Below are 25398 nucleotides of genomic sequence, written 5' to 3'. Positions count from 1 at the left end.
TTGATAGTAATAGAGCCTGATCCCATACACAGAAGTGAGTTGTGCAGTGGTGCTTACTCTCAGGAGAAAGAGCCTCATCTTACCACCTGAGTGTTTCAGGTCCATCTTTGCTAATTTTAAAATGAGTGGGAAAGCATACTTAAGGGGCATGCAAATCTCTTTTCCATTTGCATTTTCTGTGCTCTACAGCTGTTTAATTTGCTTTTTTTATGTGTTATATAATCTGCCGTTCTTGCTGAGACTGAAGGCTGATTACAAATTTTGTATCACTGGAATAGGAACAATATAAGACACTTAAGAAAACTGAAATTCAGCTAGGCAAAATAGCAATAAAAACAGTATAAAGGTACAGAGGAGTTAGCCGTGTTAGTCTGTAGTTGCAAAATAGTAAAGAGTCCAGCAGCACCTTTAAGACTAAGCCACTTTATTGTAGCATAAGCTTTTGAGAACCACAGCTCTCTTTGTCAGATGCATTGTCAGCTTTCGAGAACCACTGCTCAGATGCAGTATAAAAGTAAAGTGTGCTGTTGAGTTGCAACTAAGTGACTCATGGTGACCCCATGAAGTTCCAACTTGTGAGTTTTCAGGGCTAGAGGGGAGCAGAGGTGTTTGCCCTTGCCTTTCTCTGCAGAGCAGGGCTCCTCCCATCCCAAGACTTCCTCAGCCATCTCTCATCTAAGTTCCAGCCCTGCTGAGCTTCCAAGCTCCAACAAGATCAGGTTAATCTGGGGTATTAGGGCTGCTGCAGTAAAAACAGTATAACAAATGCAAAAAGTGGATTACAGAAATTGGAAAACAGGGCAGTAAAAAACAAATAAATACAAGAAACAGTGCCATAAATTACTGCCCTTTCTGAACAATTCCATTTTCCTACCATATTATAGGTAACCTTCAGACGTATCAGCTCTAGGGAAACTGTGATATGTAGTAGATTTCCTTCCTGGTTTCACTTCCAGGGACTTCCAAATCAGAACATTTGAAAGGGCTCAAACACCCTCTGCTGAGAAGGCGCATCTCTGAGCAGTTCAGGCTGCAGAACTCCACAGGCTGAGAACTGCTGTAGTCAGGAGTGGACTGGAAAGCGAAAATAGCCCTTGAGCAAGCTGAGCAGCCCCTGGAGGGTCACTGCAAGTGTCACTGAGCTCAGTGGGACCAGTAAAGGACATTGGCTCACTCCCTGCATCATCTGGAAGCACTGCAGGAGGAGGCAATTTGTGAGCTGGCGCCAACTGCCGTGGCTGATGAGAGGGCTGAGCCGAGTGCCCTTTGAGAGGACAGGGAAGTTTTCTGGGGCTTGGCTCTGCCTGTCCCGGGCCACCAGCAGCCCCCTAGGGCAGAGTTCCACCAGGAAATTTCTCTGTAAGTTAAATGGCCCATCTGTCCCTGCCAGTGGTGTAGCCATTCTTATATATCGTAGTGCCTAGAAATTGGCTGCACAAGATCTTGTGGAAATGCAAGCGGGGAATACAATGCGTTTGATTTATTGTGAGCAGTGGCCATGGGCTTTTTCTTGGGGTTTTGCTCACGCAAGTCCCACCCAAAACTTTGTGCTGGGTCCAGTGCTGCAAGAAACAAGTGAGAGTTGCTTTGAGTCGGGGTTTTCAGATACACACTGGAGCATTTATACTTGATACTAATTTCTTTTTCTCTCCTTAGATCCTTCTCTCTCAAATCATGCCAGAGATGACTGAGAAAACTCCTCTGAAGAAGCCTCACCGGTAAATAGACGTGTCTGATCGCCGCAGGAAAATGCTTCTGAGAATCTCTTTTATTCTTTCTTCCATTGGTGGCTTTTCTCATCCAGCATGTTTAGCTTTTAGAGATGAGTGGCTGCCAAAATCTGAGTGAATCTTGGTGAAAGCAGTTCCCCTGGGTTGTAGTTCCAGACTGCTGAGCGAGCCGTTATGTTTGTCCAACTGGTTACTTTTGTTAATGGGAATCTGTACAAACAATTCTGTTTTATAGCGTTGAGCTAGCTCTACAACGACATCCACAGGCATCTTTCCTGCAGTGGCTGTTCAAGCCGCATGCTTGTTTTTCTAGCGCTCCCGCTTTGCTTTGGAGGCTGCTGATGTACCACAGTTTTTTTCCTCCAGCCAGTCTCTCCTGTGCCGCTGGGCTAATGGTCCTTTTAGGGAGACTGTGCAACAGATGTCTGTTGAACCGTGCTTGTGACATCACCAACTGTCACGTGCACATGCACCTTTCCTGATAAAGCAGGAACTGGGTTTTCTTTCTGCAGCAGGAACCTTTGGGACATTTGTATGCTTTGCCTTTCTCCTGATACTTTCAGGACTCAAGGCAGGTGATGACAATCAAATACAGACATACTAGTTGAATGTCACGTGGTGGGGCACCCAAGTCATGATGTGGGGGAAGGTCTGTGGCTTGGGTCATCATCCTGCCTCAGATGATGAGAGTGCCTGCCCTTCCTCTGCCCTCCTCCTCCTCCTGTCTGTCTGCTTCACATGTCCCCCTTTCTCCCAAAGCCTCAGACTGAGAGGAGAGGTGATACATCTCATCCTCCTCTCCTCATGACCTCCCCTTCCAGCAGAGAGCGGGCTCGTGGTCATCCTCCTCAGCTGCCCTCCCTCATCTTCCAAAATAGGGCATCACGTCTTGCATAGGCACCGTTGGCATCCCTGACCTCTCACCGGACTTGCCAGTCCCCCAAGGGGTGATGGGACACAGGTTCCAGCTTGGCGTGCTGGGCCAGTTCCCACTGAAGGCTTCTGACTGGCTGGGGCTTTCTGGCGTCTCCCAGCTCATGGCCTTGGCCCTGCCTTGGCCAGGCCTTGGCCAGCGAAATAGGTTGGATTGCTTCTCGACCCAGCTTGGTGGCTGCCACCACTGTCTGGGCTCTGTTTGGAGCCACCTCGCTTGCAGCAGCTGCTGTCGTCTTCTCTGCAGCCGCTCCTACTTTGGGAGAGCTACCCACCACCTAGGGATAAGCCACGGTCCCTGTAAATTAAATTAATTGAAACGCATAGTTTAAAAACTGGTAGTTTAAAAAGGTAACTATATTCTGTCTTAAACTCTCACCAGAAGGTCTTGAGGGTAGATGCTCCGCCTCATCCTTTCTGTGAGTCTTCCTTAACAGTGTGGCAGGCTATCGTGGACCATGGCCTTGAGAGCGAGGGAACTTTTAGAAGACCCTCTTGTGAGGAACATACTTCTAACACTGATGAACAATACAGATCTCTCCCCTATAATGAGATAATTTTAGGACGTGAACCATAAAAATAAGTACCCATCGATCATCTGCTTAAATTACTGGCACTAAAACATGGGAGACTCCTAAATTACGTATGCTCGATCAGTGAGCTGGCTGCTGGGACGTTGCTGATTCTTGGCAGGAAAAAACAAATGGACATTGGTTCATTCATAGGACTTTTGAAGCATTGTTCTAGAGATGAATGAAAGTGGAAGTTAAAGAATGATTGGGTGATGTTTTTGTTCCTTAATGAAAATGATATATAGACTCTGCCAGGATAAACATAAGCTGTTTTGGCTTTAAAATCTTTTGTCTAATACAGAATCTTCCATAGAAGAAAAGCATTTACATTTCTAAGATTTCAGCTGGTGCCTTCAGTGGTTTGGGTAGTCATCTGTGTAAAAGAAAGCTGAGTATTATCAGCCTGGGTTGCTATTTTCTAAAAAATGCAGGGCAGAGTCAAATGTATCCAAACTAGCAGTTGTTCAAACCCCCCCCCCCCCCTTCAAATGTTTTTAATGAACAAGACAACATTATTCTGGTCTTGCACTATTTGAAGTAAAACATTTTGAAAGTCTTTTTAAAGAGAATGTTTTGATTATGCAATCGGAACAGTGAATGTTTTATTCTTTGCAAAGAATAACTTCATAACAACAACATTTTGATTTATATACTGTCCTTCAGGGCAACTTAACACCCACTCAGAGCGGTTTACAAAGTATGTTGTTATTATCCCCACAACAGTCACCCTGTGAGGTGGGTGGGGCTGAGAGAGCTCTGGAAGAGCTGTGACTGACCCAAGACCACCTAGCTGGCTTCAAGCGTAGGAGTGGGGAATTGAACCCAGTTCTCCAGATTAGAGTCCTGGCACTCTTAACCACACCAAACAAGGACTTGGGACCCTCAGAAATAGTATATCCTTCAGTTGTGGAAAGGTATCTGTGGCTCCAACTCTTAATCCTAGAATATACCAATGTAATTTGTGTGTGTGTGTGTGTTTTTGCAGAAAGAAAAACCGTGAGACACACAATGCAGGTAAGGAGCTTTGATGGTTCTGTGGCCAGATTGGGGTTGGGTGGTCCTCTTTAAATTCTTTAGTAAAGTGTGCAACTATAAGTGCTTTTTTCAATCTAAAGAAAGCTCTCATTTTTTCTAAGCATGATGTTGGTGTGGGTTTTGGCAAGCTGAGGTATACTCTTTTCTTTCTGTTTTGACTAGTGGAGAGGCACCGGAAGAAGAAGATCAATTCTGGAATAAACAGAATTGGTGAGCTAATTCCATGTTCACCAGCACTGAAACAGGCAAGTGGGTGCTGAAAATATACACATTTTCTCCCTGGTTTCAGTGTACTCAATTCTGTTCTTCCCTCTACATTAGCTCCTTGCCTTAGAGGGAAAGCACCCTCATTAGAGGAATGGATCCATGATTTTTTCTGGATTTGTACCCATATTTACTTATAGACTGTTTCTAAACAATTTTAGTATTTTTATTGTTCTCTACATATTAATCACTTTTGCCGGTGTATGGAAGAGCCTCCATGCTCATTTCCCCCCCCCCCCTTTTTTCTGGCTTTGGTTCGATTCAATATGTTGAATTCATTCCACTAGCGAACGTGTTTTCCTTCAACAGAAGTGAGTTTTCTTGACACCAGGCACTCTTCTGAGCATCTTCTGTCAAAGAAAGGCACCTTCCATTGCAATAATAAGAATAACAACAACTGAGTTTATATACTGCTCTGCTAGATAGATCAGTGCTTCACTCAGGGCGGTGAACAAAGTCAGTGTTGTTATTATCCCCACAATATAGTTGGGGAGCTGAGGCTGAGAAGAGTGGCTTACCCAAGGTCACCTGCTGAGCTCTTGGCAGTAGTGGGATTCAAACCAGTAGAATGCTGATTCTACTGGTTGCCTGATCACTTAACTACTATGCTCCAGGAGTGTGCCAATGCAAGGGGAATTCAGGGGATCCAGCCCACAGTTTGGCTATTGGGTACAGGCTTTTTCTGTGGGTGGTTGTAACTACAGTTTGGTGATTTTGATGTCAGATCAAACTGTGGTTAGTGCAAGCCAAGATGTGGAGGAAGGAAGGGTGTGCACTTCAGGTTTCCCATTCAGGTTTTTAATTCAAATTGGGCCCAGTTTGGAAAGATTTGGGGTTCTCAAATCGGCCCCAGCATTGCTGAGCCAATTTGGGAATGCCAAAGCAAAGCTTCCCGAAGAGATTTGTATCACTTCGGGAAGTTTCGGGCAAAGAGCAACACTTTTCTTGCCACTTTTCTTGCCACCGAAGCATTTAAACACCCAAATCCCAAAGCGGCTTGCAGCTCCGGGATTTGGGTTATCCCAAATTGTTTTCCCACTCGGGGTAAACCCGAAGCTGGAAACCCAAATATTTTTCAGGTGCACACCTCTGATGGCCAAACCATCGCTTGGTTCTGACATCTGAACTGAACTTGGTGACATTTCATTTTTTTAAAGGGGGTGATGTAACTTTCCAGCTGCTTCCATCTTGTCTCTGGAACACTCGTGTCTGGTTCGGTCACATTGCATGGCATAATAGGAATTTTCTTCGGGCCAAACTAGATGATGCCACGTCCCAAGTCTACCCTGGGGACATGGTGCCTTTTTAGAGCCTTGATTTGTAGTTTTCAAACCCCGGGGCTTCATTCAGCTGGGGTGCATGGCACAGGGGGACCCATCAATCTGGTCCCCAGCAGGATCAAGCCCCTGCGGCAGTGAAAAGTCAAAGATCTAAAACGGCGCCATGTTCCTGTGGCAGACTTGGGGTGTGTGGCATCGTCTCGTTTGGCCCTTAGACAAAACCAACCAGTATAATGATGAGGCTCTAAATCTGACTCAGTTGACTTTGATAACCAGAATGTAGAACTGGGGTATGAACGCTGAAAGTAGTTTGAGTTTTTAATCTGCCCTGTGATATCGCTTCAGCTGAGAAAGCAACTTTTTGGGTACTATCCTAAGCATAAACGCAACATGATATGAGGCTGCCTTACACCAAGTCTGACCATTGGTTCATCTAGTCCAGTACTATCTATTTTGACTGGCAGTTGCTCTTGGAGGTCTCAGGTAGGGCTACTTCCCAGGCCGGCTTTCTGAGCTGGAGATGCTGGGAACTGAACCTCGGGACGTGTGCAGGCCAAGCAGGTACTCCACTATGGAACTGTGGCCCCAGGCACCTGTGATCTGCCCCTAGTCTGAATATGCATATATCTGTATTAGACCAAAGGCTGCTGCAGGCCTTGTGTTTTTTTCTGCCAGGATTCCTGATTTGCCATTTCCATTGTGAATTCAAAGGGTTAAGAGAAGAAAAAGCCAAGTCAAGTAGGCAGCTAAGTACATCTGTGACTAGTAGCCATGAACTTCCATGTTCAGAGACAGTAAACTCTGGATCCTGGTGCTGGAAGGCAACACGTGGGAAGATCTTGGTCTCTATAACCTGTTCATTGGCCCTTCAGGAAACTGGTTGGCCACTGTGTGAAGGATGTTAAACGAGATGGACTAGTGCTGTGATCTGTTCTGTTTAGCGGATGGTTAGCTTTGTGTCTTAGATTGTTCAAAGGTATATGTTTGTAAGGAAATGCATAATTCAGAAAAGATGCATGATTATACTAGGATTGGTTCATGCTAATGTAATTTTAGTAGTTTGCCTCCCCCCTCCTGCCCCCCCCATGGGAAGATGGGGAAAATAAGCAAGCTATTTAAATTGAATATGTGAAAATTGAGTAAGTAAATGAAAATTCTTTTAGATGCTGATGGGCAAGGAACATATCACATCAAATTTCCCACCTTTGGGGTGGGGAAGGTTCTCCCCACCACTGCACCTTGTTAATTTGTTTTATTATTTGTATATTGATTTTAGTTTTTGTTTTTATCAATTTTAACTGTTCACCGCCCAGAGCCCCTGGGATGGGCGGTATATAAATTGAATAAATAAATAAAATAAAATAAATATCACATCAAATATAACCCTGTGAAGTATGTTGAGAACAAGCCTGCTTGCGGTTTTAGACCGCACCGCTTGGTCCTGTCCCTGATGGATCCCTGTCCTCCTTTACAGAGTAAGATCATGATCCTCGATCAAGCGTATAAATATATAATGGAACTGAAGAGGCAAAACAACGAACTCCTGTTAAATGGAGGGACCAGTGAGCAAGGTAAAGGGGAGGCAGCAGGGGCCCGGCTGGCGTCACTTGAGTTTATACCCTTGTGTAATCAAAAGGTACACCCTAGATGAAAACGGTCAATAACTTTTTGCACAGGCATCTTTTAAAAAACTATGTGAGGATGGAACTGTAGGCAACAGTCTGGCCACACAATGGACCTGCCTATAAGAGACACTATAAAGACACCAGGGCCCAAGCTTTAATTTTTCGGGCCCAATACAAACTTGTAAAAAGCCTCCCCCAAACATGTACCAAACCCACAATCCCTTATCCCATAGCTATCTCAGGAACCATGAAAAAAGTTTTATTTAAGAAATTACATATTCTACATTTCTGAAAAATGCCCAATTTTACAACTTTTGTTTATAATATTAATAATAACTGCGCTTATATACTGCTTTTCTAGACAGATTAGTGCCTCACCCAGAGCGGTGAACAAGTTAGTGTTATTATGAGCCCCACAATCCTTTGTTGACGCCTGGGCATGACCTTGGATGCCACGCTTTCCATGGAGGCCCAGGTCACGACCGTTGCCAGGTCTGCCTTTTTTCATCTTCGACAGGCCAGGCAACTGGTGCCCTGTCTCTCGCCCCCAGACCTGGCTACAGTAATCCATGCAACGGTCACCTCCAGGCTAGACTACTGCAACTCACTCTACGCTGGGCTTCCCTTGGGCCTGACCTGGAAGTTACATCTGGTCCAGACTGCAGCGGCACGCGTCCTTATGGGAATACCAATCCGAGCGCACCTTCATCCTGTGCTATGCCAGCTGCCCTGGCTCCCAGTGGAGTTCCGGATCTGGTTCAAGGTGTTAACCTTGGTGTTTAAAGCCCTTCACGGACTGGGACCTGCATTCCTGCAGGACTGCCTCTCCCATTACGTCCCCTGCAGGGCGTTGCACTCTGCAAACAAGCAACTCCTGGTGGTCCATGGCCTGAAGGACATCCGTCTGGCCTCGACCAGGGCCAGGGCCTTTTCTGCCCTGGCCCCAGCCTGGTGGAACGCTCTCCTGCCGGAGATCCAGGCCCTGCAGGACCTGCTACAGTTCCGCAGTGCCAGTAAAACGGAGATGTTCTGCTGGGCCTTTGGCTGAGGACTAGCAGGTGTCCCCTTCTTTCACCTAAGACCACCACTTTTTCTGGGACTGCCCTCGGCCATGTGCTATGCCCATATGTATGCTTATATACGGACTCCCGACTGTTTATTTAAGTAGCATCTGGATATAGCGTCTGGACTATTTTAATGACTGTTTTAAGATTACTGTTGTTTTTATAGTGTTATGATTAATTTATTGTATTTTATTAATGTTGTCAGCCACCCTGAGCTCATTCGTGGGGAGGGCAGAGTATAAATCAAATTAAATAATTAATAACTGCGCTTATATACTGCTTTTCTAGACACATTAGTGCCTCACCCAGAGCGGTGAACAAATCAGTGTTATTATTATCCCCACAATCCCGCTGGGGAGCTGGGGCTGAGAGGAGTAGCTTACCCACGGCCACCTACTGAGCTTATGGCTGGAGTGGGATTTGAACCATCAGAGTGCTGATTTGCTGCTCAGCCACTTAACTAGAGCATGAAGAGTCCCACTAGTTTGCGAACTATTTTGTAACTTTTTGTTCTCTAAAAAGGGGTTATCCTGTCAATGTCTAAACAAAAAAAATTCTGATAGACCAATGTGGCTGCAAATATTAGTCCAATTCACTTAAAGCTTTATTTTTCTGGCCTTTTTCATTGCAAAATCCTGTACTGTCCCTGCCCCAGTCAATTTCGCTTGCAAGTTCACTCAGTAGACAAGATGGCCCACTGTAGAACACCTGCAGTTTTTGATGAGTGCTCTCTTGCTAAAAATTTTTTCAGCTTTTTGCACAGACATTGCCAGTATGCAAAGAATCTGTAGGGCTATGGACATTTCACTGAAAATTAGTTGCCACAGACTCGTTCTCTATATTGAAACCATTTTCATCTTGATTTTGTTCATCAGCTTCCCTAGTTACTGTACTGCCTGACTGCAGAAGGGCCTTGCCTGATTTGAAAAACTGGAGCATAGACTGGGTTCCTTCAGCTTCTTTTCATTCCCTTTCTTTTACCTCATGCTTCTGGCTGCCAGATTTTTATTTATAGCCACCACCAAACATGGCAGCATGGAGCTTGTGTTTGTGACTGTGAGTGAATTAGGTACTTACATACAGGGGTCATTTCGTAGAAAAAGAGCTGGAGGAACTCATTAGCATAACTCATCAGCATATGCCATGCCCCTTGACATCACATAACTGATTTGCATACACCACACCCCCTGGCATCACCTATCCTGGCTGTTTTGGACCCAATCCTGGCCATTCAGGGCCGAAATTGGGCCCAAAATGGCAAAAAGGGGCTGAAAATGGCCGAAAAGGGGCCCAAAATGCTCAGGATCAGGCCGCTGATGAGTGGCCCTTCCGTTGTGCTGGGCCTGGCTAGCTGGTCTAGCGGCTGCATCTGGGCCCAGCAGCCATCACTGATGCTGGTCGTGATTACTTGTCCAAGCCCACTGCTAGGCCGTTACGTGACTCACCCCGAATGGCAGCGGCCACCTTGCCTGTCTGTCTGGCCAGTCCAGTGGCGATGCTCTGGCCAAGCCAGATGCCACACATAACTTGGCTTGGCTTGGCTTGGCTTGGTCTCCCTTCACTGGGGTCGGTGATGGGAGAAGGCAAGGCCTTTTCCAGCCCCTTTTACTCTCCCTGTCCGTCCTGCTGTTATTTGCATGTTTTGCCTTTGGTGCTGATCCTGGAAACAGATCCCCTGGGAACACCGAGGATCTGTTTTACTGTACTTCTGTTGCTACTGCCTGCATAATTCAAAAGAGATTCTTTTCCTCCTCTTCTCTGGAATGGCCAGGGCTTTTTTTTCCAGCTGGAACGCGGTGGAACGGCGTTCCGGCACCTCTTGAAAATGGTCACATGGCCGGTGGCCCCGCCCCCTGATCTCCAGACAGAGGGGAGTTGAGATGGCCCTCCGCACCAATCTAAATTCCCCTCTGTCTGGAGATCAGGGGCCTGGGCCACCGGCCATGTGACCATTCTCAACGAGGGTGATTTAAACTTAAAAAAAACTCCCCCCCTTGTTCCACCAGACCCAAAGTGACGTCATTGTGCGGTCCTGAGTTCCACCACTGCATTCCACCACCTCTTTTCCCAGAAAAAAAAGCCCTGGGAATGGCTATTGAAAAGTGGACTTGGCCTCAAGCTCCTGAAGGCTGATTTTGTGTCTTGTGTAATTATTTGATTTATTTTCTGCCCTTCTACTTAAAACTACCCAGGTCAGCTCAGCATGCAATTTTCTTTCTCCTGATATAAATAGTTCCAGTCTTCTCTTAAAATATATGCATTTGCTAATTTTATATCTTGCAAAATAACACTTTGCTTTAAGCATTCAGGTTCTGTTTTCCCTGTTGGAAGGCAAAAATACCTTTCATGTAAAGAAGCTACAGGTGTTACTAACCTCATCAACTGAGTCCTAGATAAGTTACAAGTTTTTGAATTAAAACTGACTTACACTGATATTAGGAACAGTTTTCTTGACCAACATTGCATGCAAAGAGCAAGCTGCAGGAGCGTTCAGTTTGTTTGGCTTGATAAAACATTGGCTTCTGCATGAAGAAATCCCCTGGCTTTCATGACGGATTACCCTTTTCCTTAGAAAAACCAACATGAATTGGAACAGTAAAGAAACAATCAACAGAAGTCATTATGAATCTTTCCTTGCTGAGAGAAAATGCATACCTGTCCTTTTCTCCAAATATCAGAACGCAGGACGCTGGGATTGTGAAATTCGGTTTGCATATTAAAATGTTGGCCCATCTGCAGGAGCACTTTGAGATCTCAGGCAGAGATCTTATTCTGTCCTTTTACTTACAACCTTTAAAAACAAAAAACAAATAGAGATACCAAGAACTGAACTGTGGCCTTTTATGTTCTGCCAGTGAGCTATTCTCCCTCTCGTTATTCTGGCCACCTGAGTAATAATGTTAATTTGACAAGTAGTTTCAAAGCAAGAGGGTTCTTTGAAGGCGCAATGCTAAAGTGAACAAAAGGGCAGGCATAATACGCGAGGGGTTCTTTAGCCACATCCTGATTATATTTCAGGTTATAAAATTGATGCCATTGGTGGTAAGGCATAGTGCTTTCTGAATCTGTTTCTCAAACCATTTAGGTTCATTAATCTTCCCCAGAATCCTTGATCAGTGTTTTTAATCATTATTTTAAAAATAATTTGTTTTTCAGCAAAAGAAATAAAAAAGCTCCGGACGCAGCTAGATGAACTTCAGAAAGAAAATGGGCGCTACATAGCATTGTTGAAAGCCAACGACATTTGCCTTTATGATGATCCTACCATCCACTGGAAGGGGAATCTTAAAAATGCAAAAGTTTCTGTTGTTATCCCCAGCAATCAGATGCAAAAAAAGAAAGGAAGCCTCAGCAGTGCAAAAGTCTCGGTTGTTATTCCCAGTGATCCGGTGCAGAAGAATATCATTGTCTATTCCAATGGGAGTCAGCTGGGTGGAAACAACCAGGGGGCATCTGTCCAAGGAATAACCTTTAATATCAGTCATAATTTACCAAAGCAAACGGCTAATGTTGTTCCCGTCCAGCGAACTTGCAACCTAGTCACTCCCGTAACCCTTTCTGGTATCTACTCCACGGAAATCAAGTCGGGAGTTGAGCCTTCAGTTCCGCCCCTGGCACCAGGTCTACCAAATCTAGTGAAGAAAATTCTTGCACCCTCTACCTCTGAGAATGAGCAGAGCATGCTTATGGCCACCAGTGCTGCCAGCTCCCAGGATGCATTAGACCCAGCGGAGATGTCACCTGAACTGCAGAGCTTGCCGCAAGGTGAAGATGCCATCCTCAAACCCCAAAACGGACAAGAGAGTTCGAGGTCACTCAAAGAAACCAGGGTGCCCAGTATCAGCCTTACTTCAAGTGCTAATGCAGATGTACCCACGCATGCTGAACTGAGAGTCATGACCCCTGAAGAGGATTCACAAAATCGATCCCAGGAAAGCTGTGGTGCTTCTGTAGTGGATCCCACTTGTATTCCTTCTGCAAGATTGTCCACTGCTGATGGCTTTCCATCAGGAAGCATCTTCAGAAGTCCAGATGGGAGAAGTGGCAACGGAGCACCAGCAACATCTACCACAGAAGTGGAGAAGTCTGTAACCAACCTCAACCCATTGCCTGCTACCACTTTAGAGAAGTGGTCGTTTCCCAGCTCTTCGACTGCTGGCACCGCAGGCTCCAAAAATGTTGTTAGCCTGGCACGCATCACCTCAGCTGGAAACACCCAGACTACATGGACTACTTTGCAACTCACAGGGAATACTGTGCAGCCACTAAACCATGCCCCCTCCAGCACAGTGGGAGCCCTGTCAAACGAGCCAGTGAATGGTGCTGTAACTTCCATTCCTAATAGATGTTTGACCACCACAAGCAGTTTAAACAATCTTCCACCTGTGGATGAACAGGTGGCCGAGCACATTGTGGTCACTTTGCCTTCCTGCCCGTCCTTACCTCTGCAGCCACTAGTTGCTAAGACACAAGTTCTAGCCCAGCTGGCGGGCAGCCTTCTTCCCCTGAATCCGGCCATGCAGGTGATTCAGATGGCCCAGCCTGTAGGTTCGGCTGTCACTGCCTCACCTGCCAATCAAAATGTTATCATTCTTCAGCCTCCCAACACTAACCCTTGTCCGCCCGTGATGAGAGCAGAAGTCCCCAACCAAACCATTAGTCAACAGATTGTCATTATACAAACCGCTAATCAGAACCCTCTTCCCCTTTTTTCTGCCCCGCCGCCTCCCCTGCCGCCTGCCAGGGTGCCTGCGAACGGTGCCTCTGCTGCAGGAAGTGCCAGCCACTCAGCAGCAAATGCCTCTGGCCCTCATACCTTTGGTGGGAAACATCTCGTCCACATTTTACCCAGACCCTCCTCTTCCCCATCTTCTAGCTCAACACAAATGCTCTCAGTCGCAATGCCTAACCAGCAGCTTCCACAGACAGTTTCTTTGAATGGGCAGTTGTTTGCGCTGAAGCCTGTCAAGTCCTGCTCTGGAGCTTCGGATCAAGCCCCTATGCAAATTATCCAGCCGACCACCAGTGAGGATCCAAATACCAACGTTGCCCTCAACACATTCGGCGCTTTAGCTAACCTCAATCAAAGCATATCTCAGATGGCCGGGCAAAGCTGCTTGCAGGTGCCCCTCGGTCAGCCTGCCAACCCATCCATTGCCAGCAGCCAGGCTGCACCAAGCAACTGTATTCTGCTGGCACCGACCACCACCTCCTCCCCTTTGACACCCGAGAACCCTCTCTCGACCAGCGTTTCTCATCCAGTGGATGAACCCCCACAGAAATCCTCGGTGGGATCACTTTCTAGTTTGGGACCAAAGCGACCCAATAAAAAACTAGGTTCTAAAAAATGCCTAACGGCCAGCAGCAGCAGCACCGCCCACCGGACAAATCCTTGCAACAAAGATTCCAAGAAGCTCGATAGCAGGACCGTAGAAGCCGCAGCGGAGGGTTCAGGCAGTAATCTCTTGCTTGAAAAGACGCCAGTTAACACGGCATCGCAAAGCTTAGATCTGCCACAAGTCAGCAGCAGGGAAGTACCAAATGATGCAAATTCTTCTGGAGCACATCCCAAAGGCAGAGCTGAACAGGGTGTGGCATCTGCTCCAGCACCTGATCTGAATGCGACTGCAGTGCCGAGGTCACCGTCTCCAGAATCAAACTTAGCAGGGCAGTTTGCAGTGGTTTCTCCAGACTCCCAAGACACTATTTCTCCATCTCTTCAATCAAGCAGACCTCAGACTAGTAACTCAGCAACCAATTCTCAGTTGTTGGAGCCACCGAAATGCGTTCCCACCAGCACCTCGACACCTTCTGACTTGCCAGCAACGAAGTCTCTGCCCTCTGGGATGTCTGTAACAAACAACGGGGCATCTGTTGAGGGCGTTCCCAGAGCAGATGCTTCGGAAAACTGCAGGTCAGGGCAAGGTTGCACCATTGCGATTCAAGCTGCAGGTTTGCTAGAAAGGCAGGGTCTAACCAAGATGCTCTCTGAACTCAGTAAAGAAGGAGAAGCTGTACAAAAGTCCTTCTCGGTCCAAGTTGCGCACTCTGATTTCCCTGCCCAAAGTGCCAAACCAGTTACAGCCTCTGGTGATGACTTGGTGGGGAAGCAAGAGGAGCTCTTGCTGATGAACACTGAAGGGGAAAACCTTACACAGGCTCATTCCTGCTCCTCTGAACCAGAGACAGTGAGTAGCTCTCTGATGGCCAGCAGGCAAGCTGACTCGCCCATGTCGACCAGCTCGGGCAGCAGCTGCGGCTTCTCAGTGGCCTCCATGCTGCCAAACACATGTCGGGAAAACATTCTGAGCAGCACTTCAGTGAATACGTGTAACAGTTGCACATTTTCTGAGCAAACGGATATCGTTGCTCTAGCAGCGAGAGCCATTTTTGACCAAGAGACCCTTGCAAAAGATGCCGAGAGTGTTGCGCAGAGTGCCGCTCCCAAGGGCAAGGATGTGACATCTCTAGGAAGAGACCAGCCTTTCAAGTTGCATGCAGTTAAAGACACTGCCCAGATAGAAGCAGCACCAAGCAATTTTGGTGCCCAGAATTCAGTGCAAGTGAACATTGATAGGTCAGCTGAGAAACAGAGCTGTTCCGTGAGAGTGGAAATGTCCAGCATGGATTTGCTGGCCCCCCAGTCTTCGAGTGCCTCGAGTTTGAGTGTCAATAACCTTATCCATCAAAGCAGCATCATCCACCCGGCTGCAAGCTGCTCAGCTTTACCTTTGTCTTCAGATCAAGCTACCGTCCCTGCAGCAGGGACTCCTTCCATGCCCGCCCCTTCATATATGAACCAGTCCCCGGGACGGTCTCCGGCCCTTATTTCAGAATACACTCCAGAACAGCTACCTGCCCTTCGAGCCAGTGCCATGCAGGCCCCTCCCCAGATGCGTGAGCCACATTTGAAGCCACCAGGCCAGGAGAGCCGCAAGGATTCTGCCAAGCGGGCCGTTCAGGACGATCACCTGCTTGCTGCGTCAAAGAGACAGAAGCAGTGCCCGGCAGTGCCTCTGCGGCTTGAAGGCATGACCTTACTGGGCCAAGCAGCTGATGACATTGCTGACCAGACACAAATCCTTGTCGGTCAGATCCCCCCCAATTCCTCCAATTCAGCAGTGTCAGTAAGCAGTCAAGGGCATACTGACGGTGGTCATAGCAGGCTATTTCCCACCGGCAATTTTGTGACTCCAGCTATGCAGCAAGCCGAAGTTCAGTGTAGTTCTCAGGCTTCAGTCTCAGACAAGCCGGCTCAGGCAGGACAGCAGCACTTGCCATCGCTTCAGCATGCCCCTGCCCAAGCAATGGGTCATCTTCATAGCAACCACCCATACCTAAAGCAGCAGCAGCAGCAGCAGCAGGCAGGGCAGTTAAGAGACAGGCATCACTTGTACCAGCTGCAGCACCACATCCCTCACCCAGAGACCCCTGTGCACTCTCGAGCCCACGGTGTCCACCAGCAAAGGGTGATGCACCAAGAGGCACAAATGCAAAAGAAAAGGAGCCTCGTCCAAGCAGCCCAGCCCACCCCACTTGCTTTGCAGCAGAAGCATCACGGAAACGAACAAGCACGCCAGAAGAGCGGCCAGCCTCACCCTCACCACCCGCAGATCCAGCAGATGCAGCAACACTTTGCGTCATCCCAGCCGGAAAAGAGCTGTGAAAATCCAGCAGGGAGCAGAACCCACCACAGCCATCCTCCGAGCCACCTGAACCAGGACGTTCTGCACCAGCAGCAGCCAGACATAGGCAACAGGCAGCCAGGCTCGGGGGTGTCTTCAGAACACGCAGCAGGGCATGGTCAGTTGCAGAGACTCATGACTTCCAGGGCTTTGGAGCAGCAAATGGTGTCCCAGTCCAGTATTGTCACCAGGCCATCAGATATGACTTGTGCTCCCCACAGGCAAGAACGAAACAGGGTTAGCAGTTACTCTGCAGAGGCATTAATTGGGAAGTCACCTTCTAATTCAGAGCAGAGAATAGGGCTGCCCATTCAGAGCTCGAGGGTTCCAGACCAGCTTGAAATGAGAAATTACCTTGATGTATCCAGGAATAAAGGGTTGGCCATTCATAACATGCAAGGTCGTATGTCTATAGACCATACTGTTGGGTCAGATGTTCACAGACTTTCTGAGTGCCAGACATTCAAGCCAGGTGGGACAAATCAGCAGTCCAGTGGAAACTTTGATGTGCAGTCCTCAAGAAACAGTGACACAGGTAACTCAATGCCATCACTCAGGGGTATGCAGACTCAGGCTTTCCGAATTGCTCAAAATGCTGGAACATCCATAGATAGACAAAAAAGGTTATCCTATCAGCCAGTTCAAGGGATTTCAACGGGCAATCCTATCCCTTCCTCACGGGACAATGACAGTACTTGCCACCAAGGCTTCATGCAGAGTTTACTTACCCCTCATCTTGGAGATCAATCCAGTGGAAGCCAAAGATCCATTTCAGAACATCACAGGAATCCACAGTGTGGTGCTTCTTCCATCATTGAATATAATTGCCCTCCAGCAAGAGACAACATTCATATTCGAAGAGATGGTGAAGGTCAGAATAGGGAAAGTTGTGACATGTCTCTTGGTACTATTAATAACAGGAGCAATTCATTAAATATTCCTTTTTCGAGCTCTTCTTCTTCTGGAGATATTCAGGGTCGCAACAGTAGCCCCAGTGTTTCGATTCAGAAAACAAACCCCATGAGAATGACAGAGAGTCATGGAAGCAAAGGTCACATGAACACACCTGTTTCCAGCAATGTGCACGGAGTTGTTCGACCAGCTCTTCCCCACCCACCAGTCTCTCGTGGGAATGCTGAGCAAGTCCCACCATCAGTTCGCCAACCAAATTCTTCTGTTACACAGCGATCGAGGCATCCACTGCAGGACAATGGCGGTTCAAAAGTCCGTCAACCTGAAAGGAATCGGACTGGAAATCAGAGACTTGGGAATTCATTTGATCCTAGTCTTCCCCATCTTCCTTTGTCTGCCAGCGGCGGTATGATCCTTGGACGGCAACAGCCTACCCTGGAAAAAAGAGGCGGCATTGTGCGATTCATGCCTGATGGCCCTCAAGTATCTAATGATAGTGCTGCTCCAGATCAGCACACTTTGTCTCAAAATTTTGGATTCCCTTTTATTCCAGAGGGTGGGATGAATCCCCCAATAAATGCCAATGCGTCCTTCATTCCACCAGTGACTCAGCCAAGCGCTACACGGACACCAGCTTTGATTCCAGTAGATCCTCAAAATACTCTGCCATCCTTTTATCCCCCGTATTCTCCTGCTCATCCCACCCTGCCCAATGACATTTCAATTCCTTATTTCTCCAATCAGATGTTTCCTAATCCTGGCACAGAGAAGCCCAATGGCAGAGGTCTAAACAACCACTTTGGCTCCATCTTATCTCCTCCCAGACCGGTTGGCTTTGCTCAGCCGAGTTTCCCCCTTTTGACAGACATGCCCCCAATGCACATGGCCAATTCGTCGCACTTGTCCAACTTCAATTTGACTTCTTTGTTCCCAGAGATAGCTACAGCTCTTCCTCCGGATGGTTCAGCCATCTCACCCCTGCTCTCGATAGCCAACACTTCTGCCTCTGATTCTTCCAAGCAACCATCAAACCGGCCTGCTCATAATATAAGCCATATTTTGGGTCATGACTGCAGCTCAGCTGTATGAAAAGTAGTGGACTGGAAGCCAGACCGGTGGGTGGTTTCTTGAACATTTTACGTACTTGTGTGTGTGCACATACGTGCGTACAAATATGCATGGATTTGGGATTGCCATCCCTGAAGAGACCACTTTACAGCATCACTGTTTATTTGTGGGAAATGTGTGTGTACATAGGCGGGTGTTCCTATATTTCTACACACCCACATTGCCAACTAAAAGCATCAGTGCCTATCTCCGTGCTTACAGGCCAGGGTGTGAATGCAATGCCTGTACCTGTCTTGACAGCAGACCCTAATGGGATAGTTCCAGAATTGCTCCAAGTGCCAAGATCAGTCCTGCGCAGAGTGGGCTCCAGGGAAACAAATGCTTCAGATTGCATTTATAACTCTTGGGAAAAGAGCTCCCCCCACCCCCCACCCCAAGATACACATCTTTAAAGACCTCAAGTACATCGTGTCTTGGAACAAAGTTTTTGAGTCTTATCTGTGTGGGATCATTTTGATCTTTTGGGGTGGGGGTATTAAAACTTATCATCAGTCAGAAGGTACATTTCCGGTGTGCCTGCACCAAGTTGAATTCCACACCTAGTTTCCAAGGAGAATTGTATGAGGGGAAAATGTGTATATGAGAATTATTACTTCCCTTGTAAAACATTTATTTTAGAACTCTGTGTCAGAGGGCTCTTAAGCATTATATTACCATAACTTCTTGCTAACCATCTATAGATATTTTTAAATGGCAATTTATTACACCTTGGTGGTGCTTCTCTTTCCTTTGCATGGCACTCATTCTGGCTTTCACTGGCTTGTAAGCTGTGAGCTTTCTCAGGGTATCTTTTCTGTGTCTTGCTTGGCACCTTCTCAAGGTGGGATCCTCCTCTTTCTTTTACGTCCTTGTAGAAAATTTTCTCCAGCTCGGCTTTTCTCTTGCAAAGCATTACCAAGCTAGGGATGTTGTAAGGCCCCATGGAAGGTCAAACCCAGACGGATGCAGAGAGTGCTAACAGGAGCTTCTTGCGTTGCTCTTGGGATGCGCACTTTCCCTCCAAGCCAGCACGAGGGTTTTAGCACTTAATCTTGGTTGCATGAGCTGAGGGAGGGGGCGTATGTAAAATGTCAGCTGGCAGTAATTGGTTTAAAACCAAACTAAAAAAAAAGTTGATGATGCGGAAAATAAATACGCACTTGGGATTTGTGAGAGGAAGTGGCTGTTCTTTGGATTGTTCAAACCAAACAGCCCTCCTTCTGTTCACCAAATACTCTTAACAGGTTGCTGGCTAAAGCCGTTTCCTTTGTGGGCTGACCAATAGCCTCTCCTGTGCCCTTAGGAGGTACAAATGGGCAGCCAGAACCTGTATTCGTGTGCCAGTGGTCATTTCCATGGATTCGCTCTCGTAGTGTGAGGGGTGGGCACTGGGTTCAGAAAGTGAGTAAACTATGCTTAGTAAATGGTGCAAAAATCCAGTGTGGATCTGACTTGGGTAGTGTTGATTCAACAGTGAGATATCTTCATCAGTTCCAGATGCACTGAGTGCCTCCTGTTCCGGAAGAGATTGTCAAATGTCCTGGCTTTCTGTTGAGAAGCCCATCTTGGGAGAGAAGGTCTTGTTGTGTGTTGGATTATACAAGCATCTCCCAAGTGTGCTTCACCGCACCTGTGTTTGGCTCATCCTTTGGTATCCGGGCCTGAGAACTGCTGGAATCCGAACTGCCACACACTGTCCATTCTGTCCATCAACAATGATGCAATGAGCTTGGGAGTCAGTGCGAGGGGGTACCACAGGGCCACGTAGAGTGCAAATGGCACATGCAGCTGCAAGCAGTTCTCTTGGTCAGGGTTTATGGCAAGCATGCTGCAAAGCCCATTGTTACGCATTTCCAACCAGACTAATTTAGAAAGAGTTCCTGGGTCACAAGGCCTTTTGGTTATTTTATTGCTCCCTGATGGACAGCCAGGCAGTGTGAAATAGGGAGGGAAATACTGTGTGGTAACCAGAATACACACAGAAAAACAAACCCACAGTAATAAGGTCTACAGACCCATACAATAATTATGCAGTCACACAGAGGTAACAAAATAAGCCACAACACTCTCTCTCTCTCTCTCTCTCTCTCTCTCTCTCTCTCTCTCTCTCTCTCTCTCTCTCTCTCTCTCTCTCTCTCTATATATATATATATATATATATAGACATATAGACATATATATATATAGACATATATATAGACATATATATATATAGACATATATATATATATATATAGACATATATATATATAGACATATATATATATATGTCTAAGTTCAGGCTGCTGTTCACAGCTATTACGTAAGCACTATGGAGAATGCACAAACCAAAAGTCCTCCCCTAACAGGGTGTAAACGTCCCAAAAATCACTTTCAAATGTTGTGGAAGGTATTCCTTCTTGTATACAGTGGTCTATGATGGAAATGTTCCTGAGACCAATTCCCCACCGGGAGAGACCACAGCTGAGACGTCCAGCCCTCAGAGAAGATGACAGACCACCATGCGCTCAACAGGGCGCAAGCTGAACTCCTGTTTCATAATCTCTTTTTCAAGAGCGCAGTGCAATTGGTGGTTGTGCAGTTCTGCAAAGTTACATTCCCTCCTCCAATTCCATATGGATCCCAGATATCAGGACTGGTCTCAGGAACGTTTCCATCATAGACCACTGTATACAAGAAGAGAGGAATACCTTCCACAACATTTGAAAGTGATTTTTGGGACGTTTACACCCTGTCAGGGGAGGACTTTTGGTTTGTGCATTCTCTATAGTGCTTGCTTAATAGCCGTGAACAGCAGCCTGAACTTCAACATATGGGTCTGTAGACCTTATTACTGTGGGTTTGTTTTCCCTGATGGACACCCGGCAGTTGCTTCCTTAGCTTTGCAGAGTGAAATCGCTCCCCTTCCCACCTGGATAGTTAGTGGCATGACGACGTTGGATCATAGTTGGATCATAGTGTTTAATGACTCTTTGCAGTCTCTGAAGTTCATATCTGATTATTTCTCATAGAGTTGCTTCCTTTATTGCTGGAAGAACAAGGTAGTTTTTGACAAGTAATTCGAGGTACTTCTTTACAAGTACGTACTCTTTAATTGCAGTGGGTTTTCCAGAATGTTGTGTCTGTCAGACTAGACCCCACTGAACCCAAGGAGTGTTTGTGCAGGAGTGAAAACTCTTCTCGGTTGTGCTCTGCCCCTTCCACATAGAGGTGTTCCCCCCAAGTCTCAGAATCTCTTAAGGATCCCTGACAAGTGAGCTCCTACATGATTATAACGGAGACATACTCTTTTTGTGGGTGACCAATTCCTGTCATTCAGAAACCAGGACGAGCATCTGATCTCCCCACTGGAATTTAAACTAATTCTGGTCAAATTCCAGAATCAACTTTTCTGTTATATATAGTTTCATATGGTAGTCCTGTTGATATGATGTAGAAGAGCAAGATTTGAGTCTTGTAGCACCTCCCAAGACCAACAACATTTTCAGAGTGCAAGTTCTCAAGACTCGAGCTCCCTTCTTCAGATCCCCTGGGAAACTTGTTGGTCTTTAAGGAGCTTCTGGACTCAAATCTCACTATATATAGCTACAGGGAGCACTTTGTTTCTGCTCTTCCTCAAAAGCACATTAAATTGTCCTGGTGAAAATTGAGAGCAGCTGTGGTAAACTAGGAAGACGCCCAAGTTGTTTTAGTATCCTTTCCTACAATTATCCTGTTTTAACCTTTTTGGAAGTGTGAAGGTTTTCTTTGGAATTAGCAATCACTAGATTCTTTCTCTCCCTCTTTTTTACTTCTTACTATTATTTGGTCTTGCGTACTGGGAAAAACCCACCAGACTTCATGGAAATCACAATATTGCCCCTTGGCTCTCTGCTGATGGTGTTGCATCAGTTGTTGACTGAGTAAATTCATTCTTTGGTGGAGGGGAAGAAAGTTGTCTGTCTGTAATATAGTTGATAGCTATGTGGATTAGGTTCCTATTTGCCTTCTCTTAGGATTTTGAACAATCACATTCTCTTAATGCTTATATCAAAACAGTTTAGCTTATTTATTTAAAATAATGCCTAAAGATCAAGGAACTCCTATGAAGAGAGAGGGGTGCCTGCTACTGTAGAAAGTAACGTGGAAAAGCATGTCTGAGTAAAAGACCGCTTGCTTTTAAGATCCCTGACATGTCGAGAAAATTCCTTTTAAACTGGTGATGCGGCTAATACACTGATGAGTGGAAAATGCTAGGAAAATATCTGGTGTTTATGAAAAAAGGCACCTGTAACGGTTTCTTCTGAGCCCATCTTTATCTGCTCTCATTTTCCATCTTTGGAAGTGTGTCAGCATGTTAGTTCCCAGAGGATCAGAAGTTCATTGCTGAGCGGGTGAGTGTTTTGTGTTCAGCCAAATTAGATTTCTGTCAACTGGATCAGGAATGAGATTGCACAGCTTCCCATTCAGATTACACAGTCGTCACTGGCCACTGTTTTGAGGCTCTGCGTCTGTTAAACCTTCTTGTGAGACCCTCCACTGAAGTCTGCCAGTTCACCAGTACTTAACCTGCCTCTCTTTACTTGAAGAGTAAACCTGCAGAGGAGATCCTCTTTATTTCTTGCCATGCACTTGGTATGCCTCCCTGTGGTTGGGAATATTTGTTCACATATGTATTGTCGAAGGCTTTCACGGCCGGAGAACGATGGTTGTTGTGGGTTTTCCGGGGTGTATTGCCGTGGTCTTGGCATTGTAGTTCCTGACGTTTCACCAGCAGCTGTGGCTGGCATCTTCAGAGGTGTAGCACCAAAAGACAGAGATCTCTCAGTGTCACAGTCCCTGAGTCTGTGACACTGAGACATCTCTGTCTTTTGGTGCTACACCTCTGAAGATGCCAGCCACAGCTGCTGGCGAAACGTCAGGAACTACAATGCCAAGACCACGGCAATACAGCCCGGAAAACCCACAACAACCACCTTTGTTCACATAGCTCAACCATTTCCTAATCTTAGCGTCTTAACTAATGATAAGGATCACATCATTTCTTCGGGGCAGCGGATGTAAAGACAGGTGCTTCAGGATTCTATTGGGTGGGTGGGTCACATTATTTGTGTTTCTCCTGGGTACAAACAGCAAAGCCTTGCTTCTTTGGGTGGGAGCAATATGCAAAATCAACGGGTCAAGCTGTCTCCTATGGGTTTCCTTGCTTAGCTAAGAGAAAAAACTATCCCTCTTTTCTCTCAAAATTAACAAATATATTATCTTCATTTGCACTGTGGTTTTTCTGCTGTGTATTCTTGTCGAAATTTCTAATACTGTTTCTGGTTTCCCAGGACTCTTTGCGCCCTAATACAAAAATGTGTAATTGACTGTTCAGGAACACAAATTGTTGTAAATAAGAGTTTGTCTGGCTTATTTTGACATCTTTTTACAGGCTCATTCAGATGTAAATATTTGCAACTGTGATTTTGTTGAAAGTTCTCAGATTTTTTTTAAGTGTAACATTTTATTAATTGTAAAAAAATTGTATAGATATGAACAAAATAGTATTTTATTTTAAAAATGTACAGTTTGTGTATTTTCCTTTTTTAAATGTAAGGGCATACTATACCCTCTTCAAGGAAAAGACAAAGCCTGTGATTCTGCTCTTAAAACCATGGGAGCAGAGTAGCAGCCAAAGATCATAAACTTGCAACTTTTGAAAAAAGCAAGGCAAAAGACATTCTGCCTTGGTTTACACTGTTACACCCTCAGCCCTGCCTACAAATGAACGACACCCAGGAATGTCTGTATGCCTACATCCCGGGTACGTATGTGTAACACACATCCATACACAAGTTCCCCTAGTATTGGTGGGCTGATCCAAATTCTAGTTGTCTCCAGTAGACTCCTAATCTGGAGCACTTTAGCCATAGTACAATAGAAAAAAGGGCTTAATTTAGCCTCTTTTTCTGAGACCCTTATCTCTAAGAGCATTGCTATATGTATCTTCCAGGTAACACAACGTACGGTGGTGCTTTACATTGAACCAGTCTTACAATTAAAAACATGCAGCCTCTCCCAGGCAGTTGTAACCTGTAAGTGATGTATAATCAGGCGTGCTTGCTAACTCCATAAACAGGTCTGTTGATTTCTGCCTAGCTGGACCTTGGTCGAGTCACAGTGCTGTTTGTATACTATGCGTCTGAAGTGCTCAGCAGCCTTTATAGTGGTGGGGTAGGCCAGTATTCCCTCATAGATTGGAGGGATCAGCCCTGAGGCTGAGAAAAAAGAATGCTGGTATTTGACATCTTGGCTCAATGGTGGGGAGTGGGAAGGCTGCCGTTCTCATGGAAATTTCCCGAGGATTCCCTCTCCCAGTGACAGCATGAGAAGCGGTGTGGGGGTCAGTTCTGTCATGCTGCAGAAAGGCTGCCGAGGGCCAGGGGCCTGCCAGACTTGCTCTTTGGAAGCCTTTGCACTAAGAGTTGTGGGAGTGGCTGCTCTCCGGGTGGCATGAGCTGTGATTCCGGGTGGTGGTTTCAAGAGTTGTGCTTCATAAACTAAAGGGGCAGGGGAGTCAGGCTTTCTACTGAGGGGCACAAGTTCCTTGCCTCCTCCTCCCACTGCAGCTCAAAATGCTGTTTATGGGTGGGGGGGGGGGAGCAATGGACATTTTGAGCTGCAAGAGTGTGGGGGGTTGGTGGCGGGGGAGATCTTCAATTCATGGAAATGCTCCAATGGATTCATGTCCAACTCTCGTTGCCATAGACTAAGACACTTTTTTTGGCATGCAAGACAAGGCTTATAGGAAATCCAGATATCTAAAGAGTGGTGAACGAAGAGAGATCTTTGGAAGCCTCCTTGGGGCTAATTTGTGCTGCTTCCTCTTAAGGTGAGGGTTTTAGACAACAACCAGGTCAAGCCAGATCTTGGCCCATATGGAAGGCAGAGTTAATTTGGGGTCTAAGAGTAGGGTCTGGTCCAAGGAGGAAAGCACCACTGTTGTAGACAATACATAGCTCCTTCCTGGCTAAGAGTGCTCCAAGACCCTCTTCGGCAATGTGGTGGCGGTGAAGGCCTTTTTCAGAGACTACACAAGAGCTCAAGTGGGTCTTGGTCCGGACATTGAATGCCTTATGCAAGGCCCTGCAGGAAAAAGGTGCACATCAAGGGTTCGTGCTGCTTTTAGGAACCACCTGATAGCCAAAACTAGAAATCTAGCAGCAGCCC

General features: G+C 46.3%; 1 protein-coding gene across 1 annotated transcript in view; it reads left to right on the top strand.

Moving 5' to 3' along the window:
- USF3 (upstream transcription factor family member 3) overlaps window positions 1–20271 on the top strand; it is a 32059-nt gene extending 11788 nt beyond the window's left edge. The window contains exons 2-6 of the mRNA XM_055003088.1: window positions 1657–1718; window positions 4221–4249; window positions 4433–4515; window positions 7289–7385; window positions 11660–20271. Of these exons, the coding sequence (XP_054859063.1) occupies window positions 1657–1718; window positions 4221–4249; window positions 4433–4515; window positions 7289–7385; window positions 11660–18189 (6801 nt within the window). The 3' untranslated portion in view covers window positions 18190–20271. The remainder of the gene's footprint in view (window positions 1–1656; window positions 1719–4220; window positions 4250–4432; window positions 4516–7288; window positions 7386–11659) is intronic.
- Window positions 20272–25398: the final 5127 nt, after the last annotated feature.

Source organism: Eublepharis macularius, chromosome 18 (assembly GCF_028583425.1).
Source record: "Eublepharis macularius isolate TG4126 chromosome 18, MPM_Emac_v1.0, whole genome shotgun sequence".
Taxonomy (NCBI): Eukaryota; Metazoa; Chordata; class Lepidosauria; order Squamata; family Eublepharidae; genus Eublepharis; species Eublepharis macularius.
The sequence above is the reverse complement of the archived record's forward strand: the minus strand, read 5'-3'. Positions and strand labels throughout refer to the sequence as shown.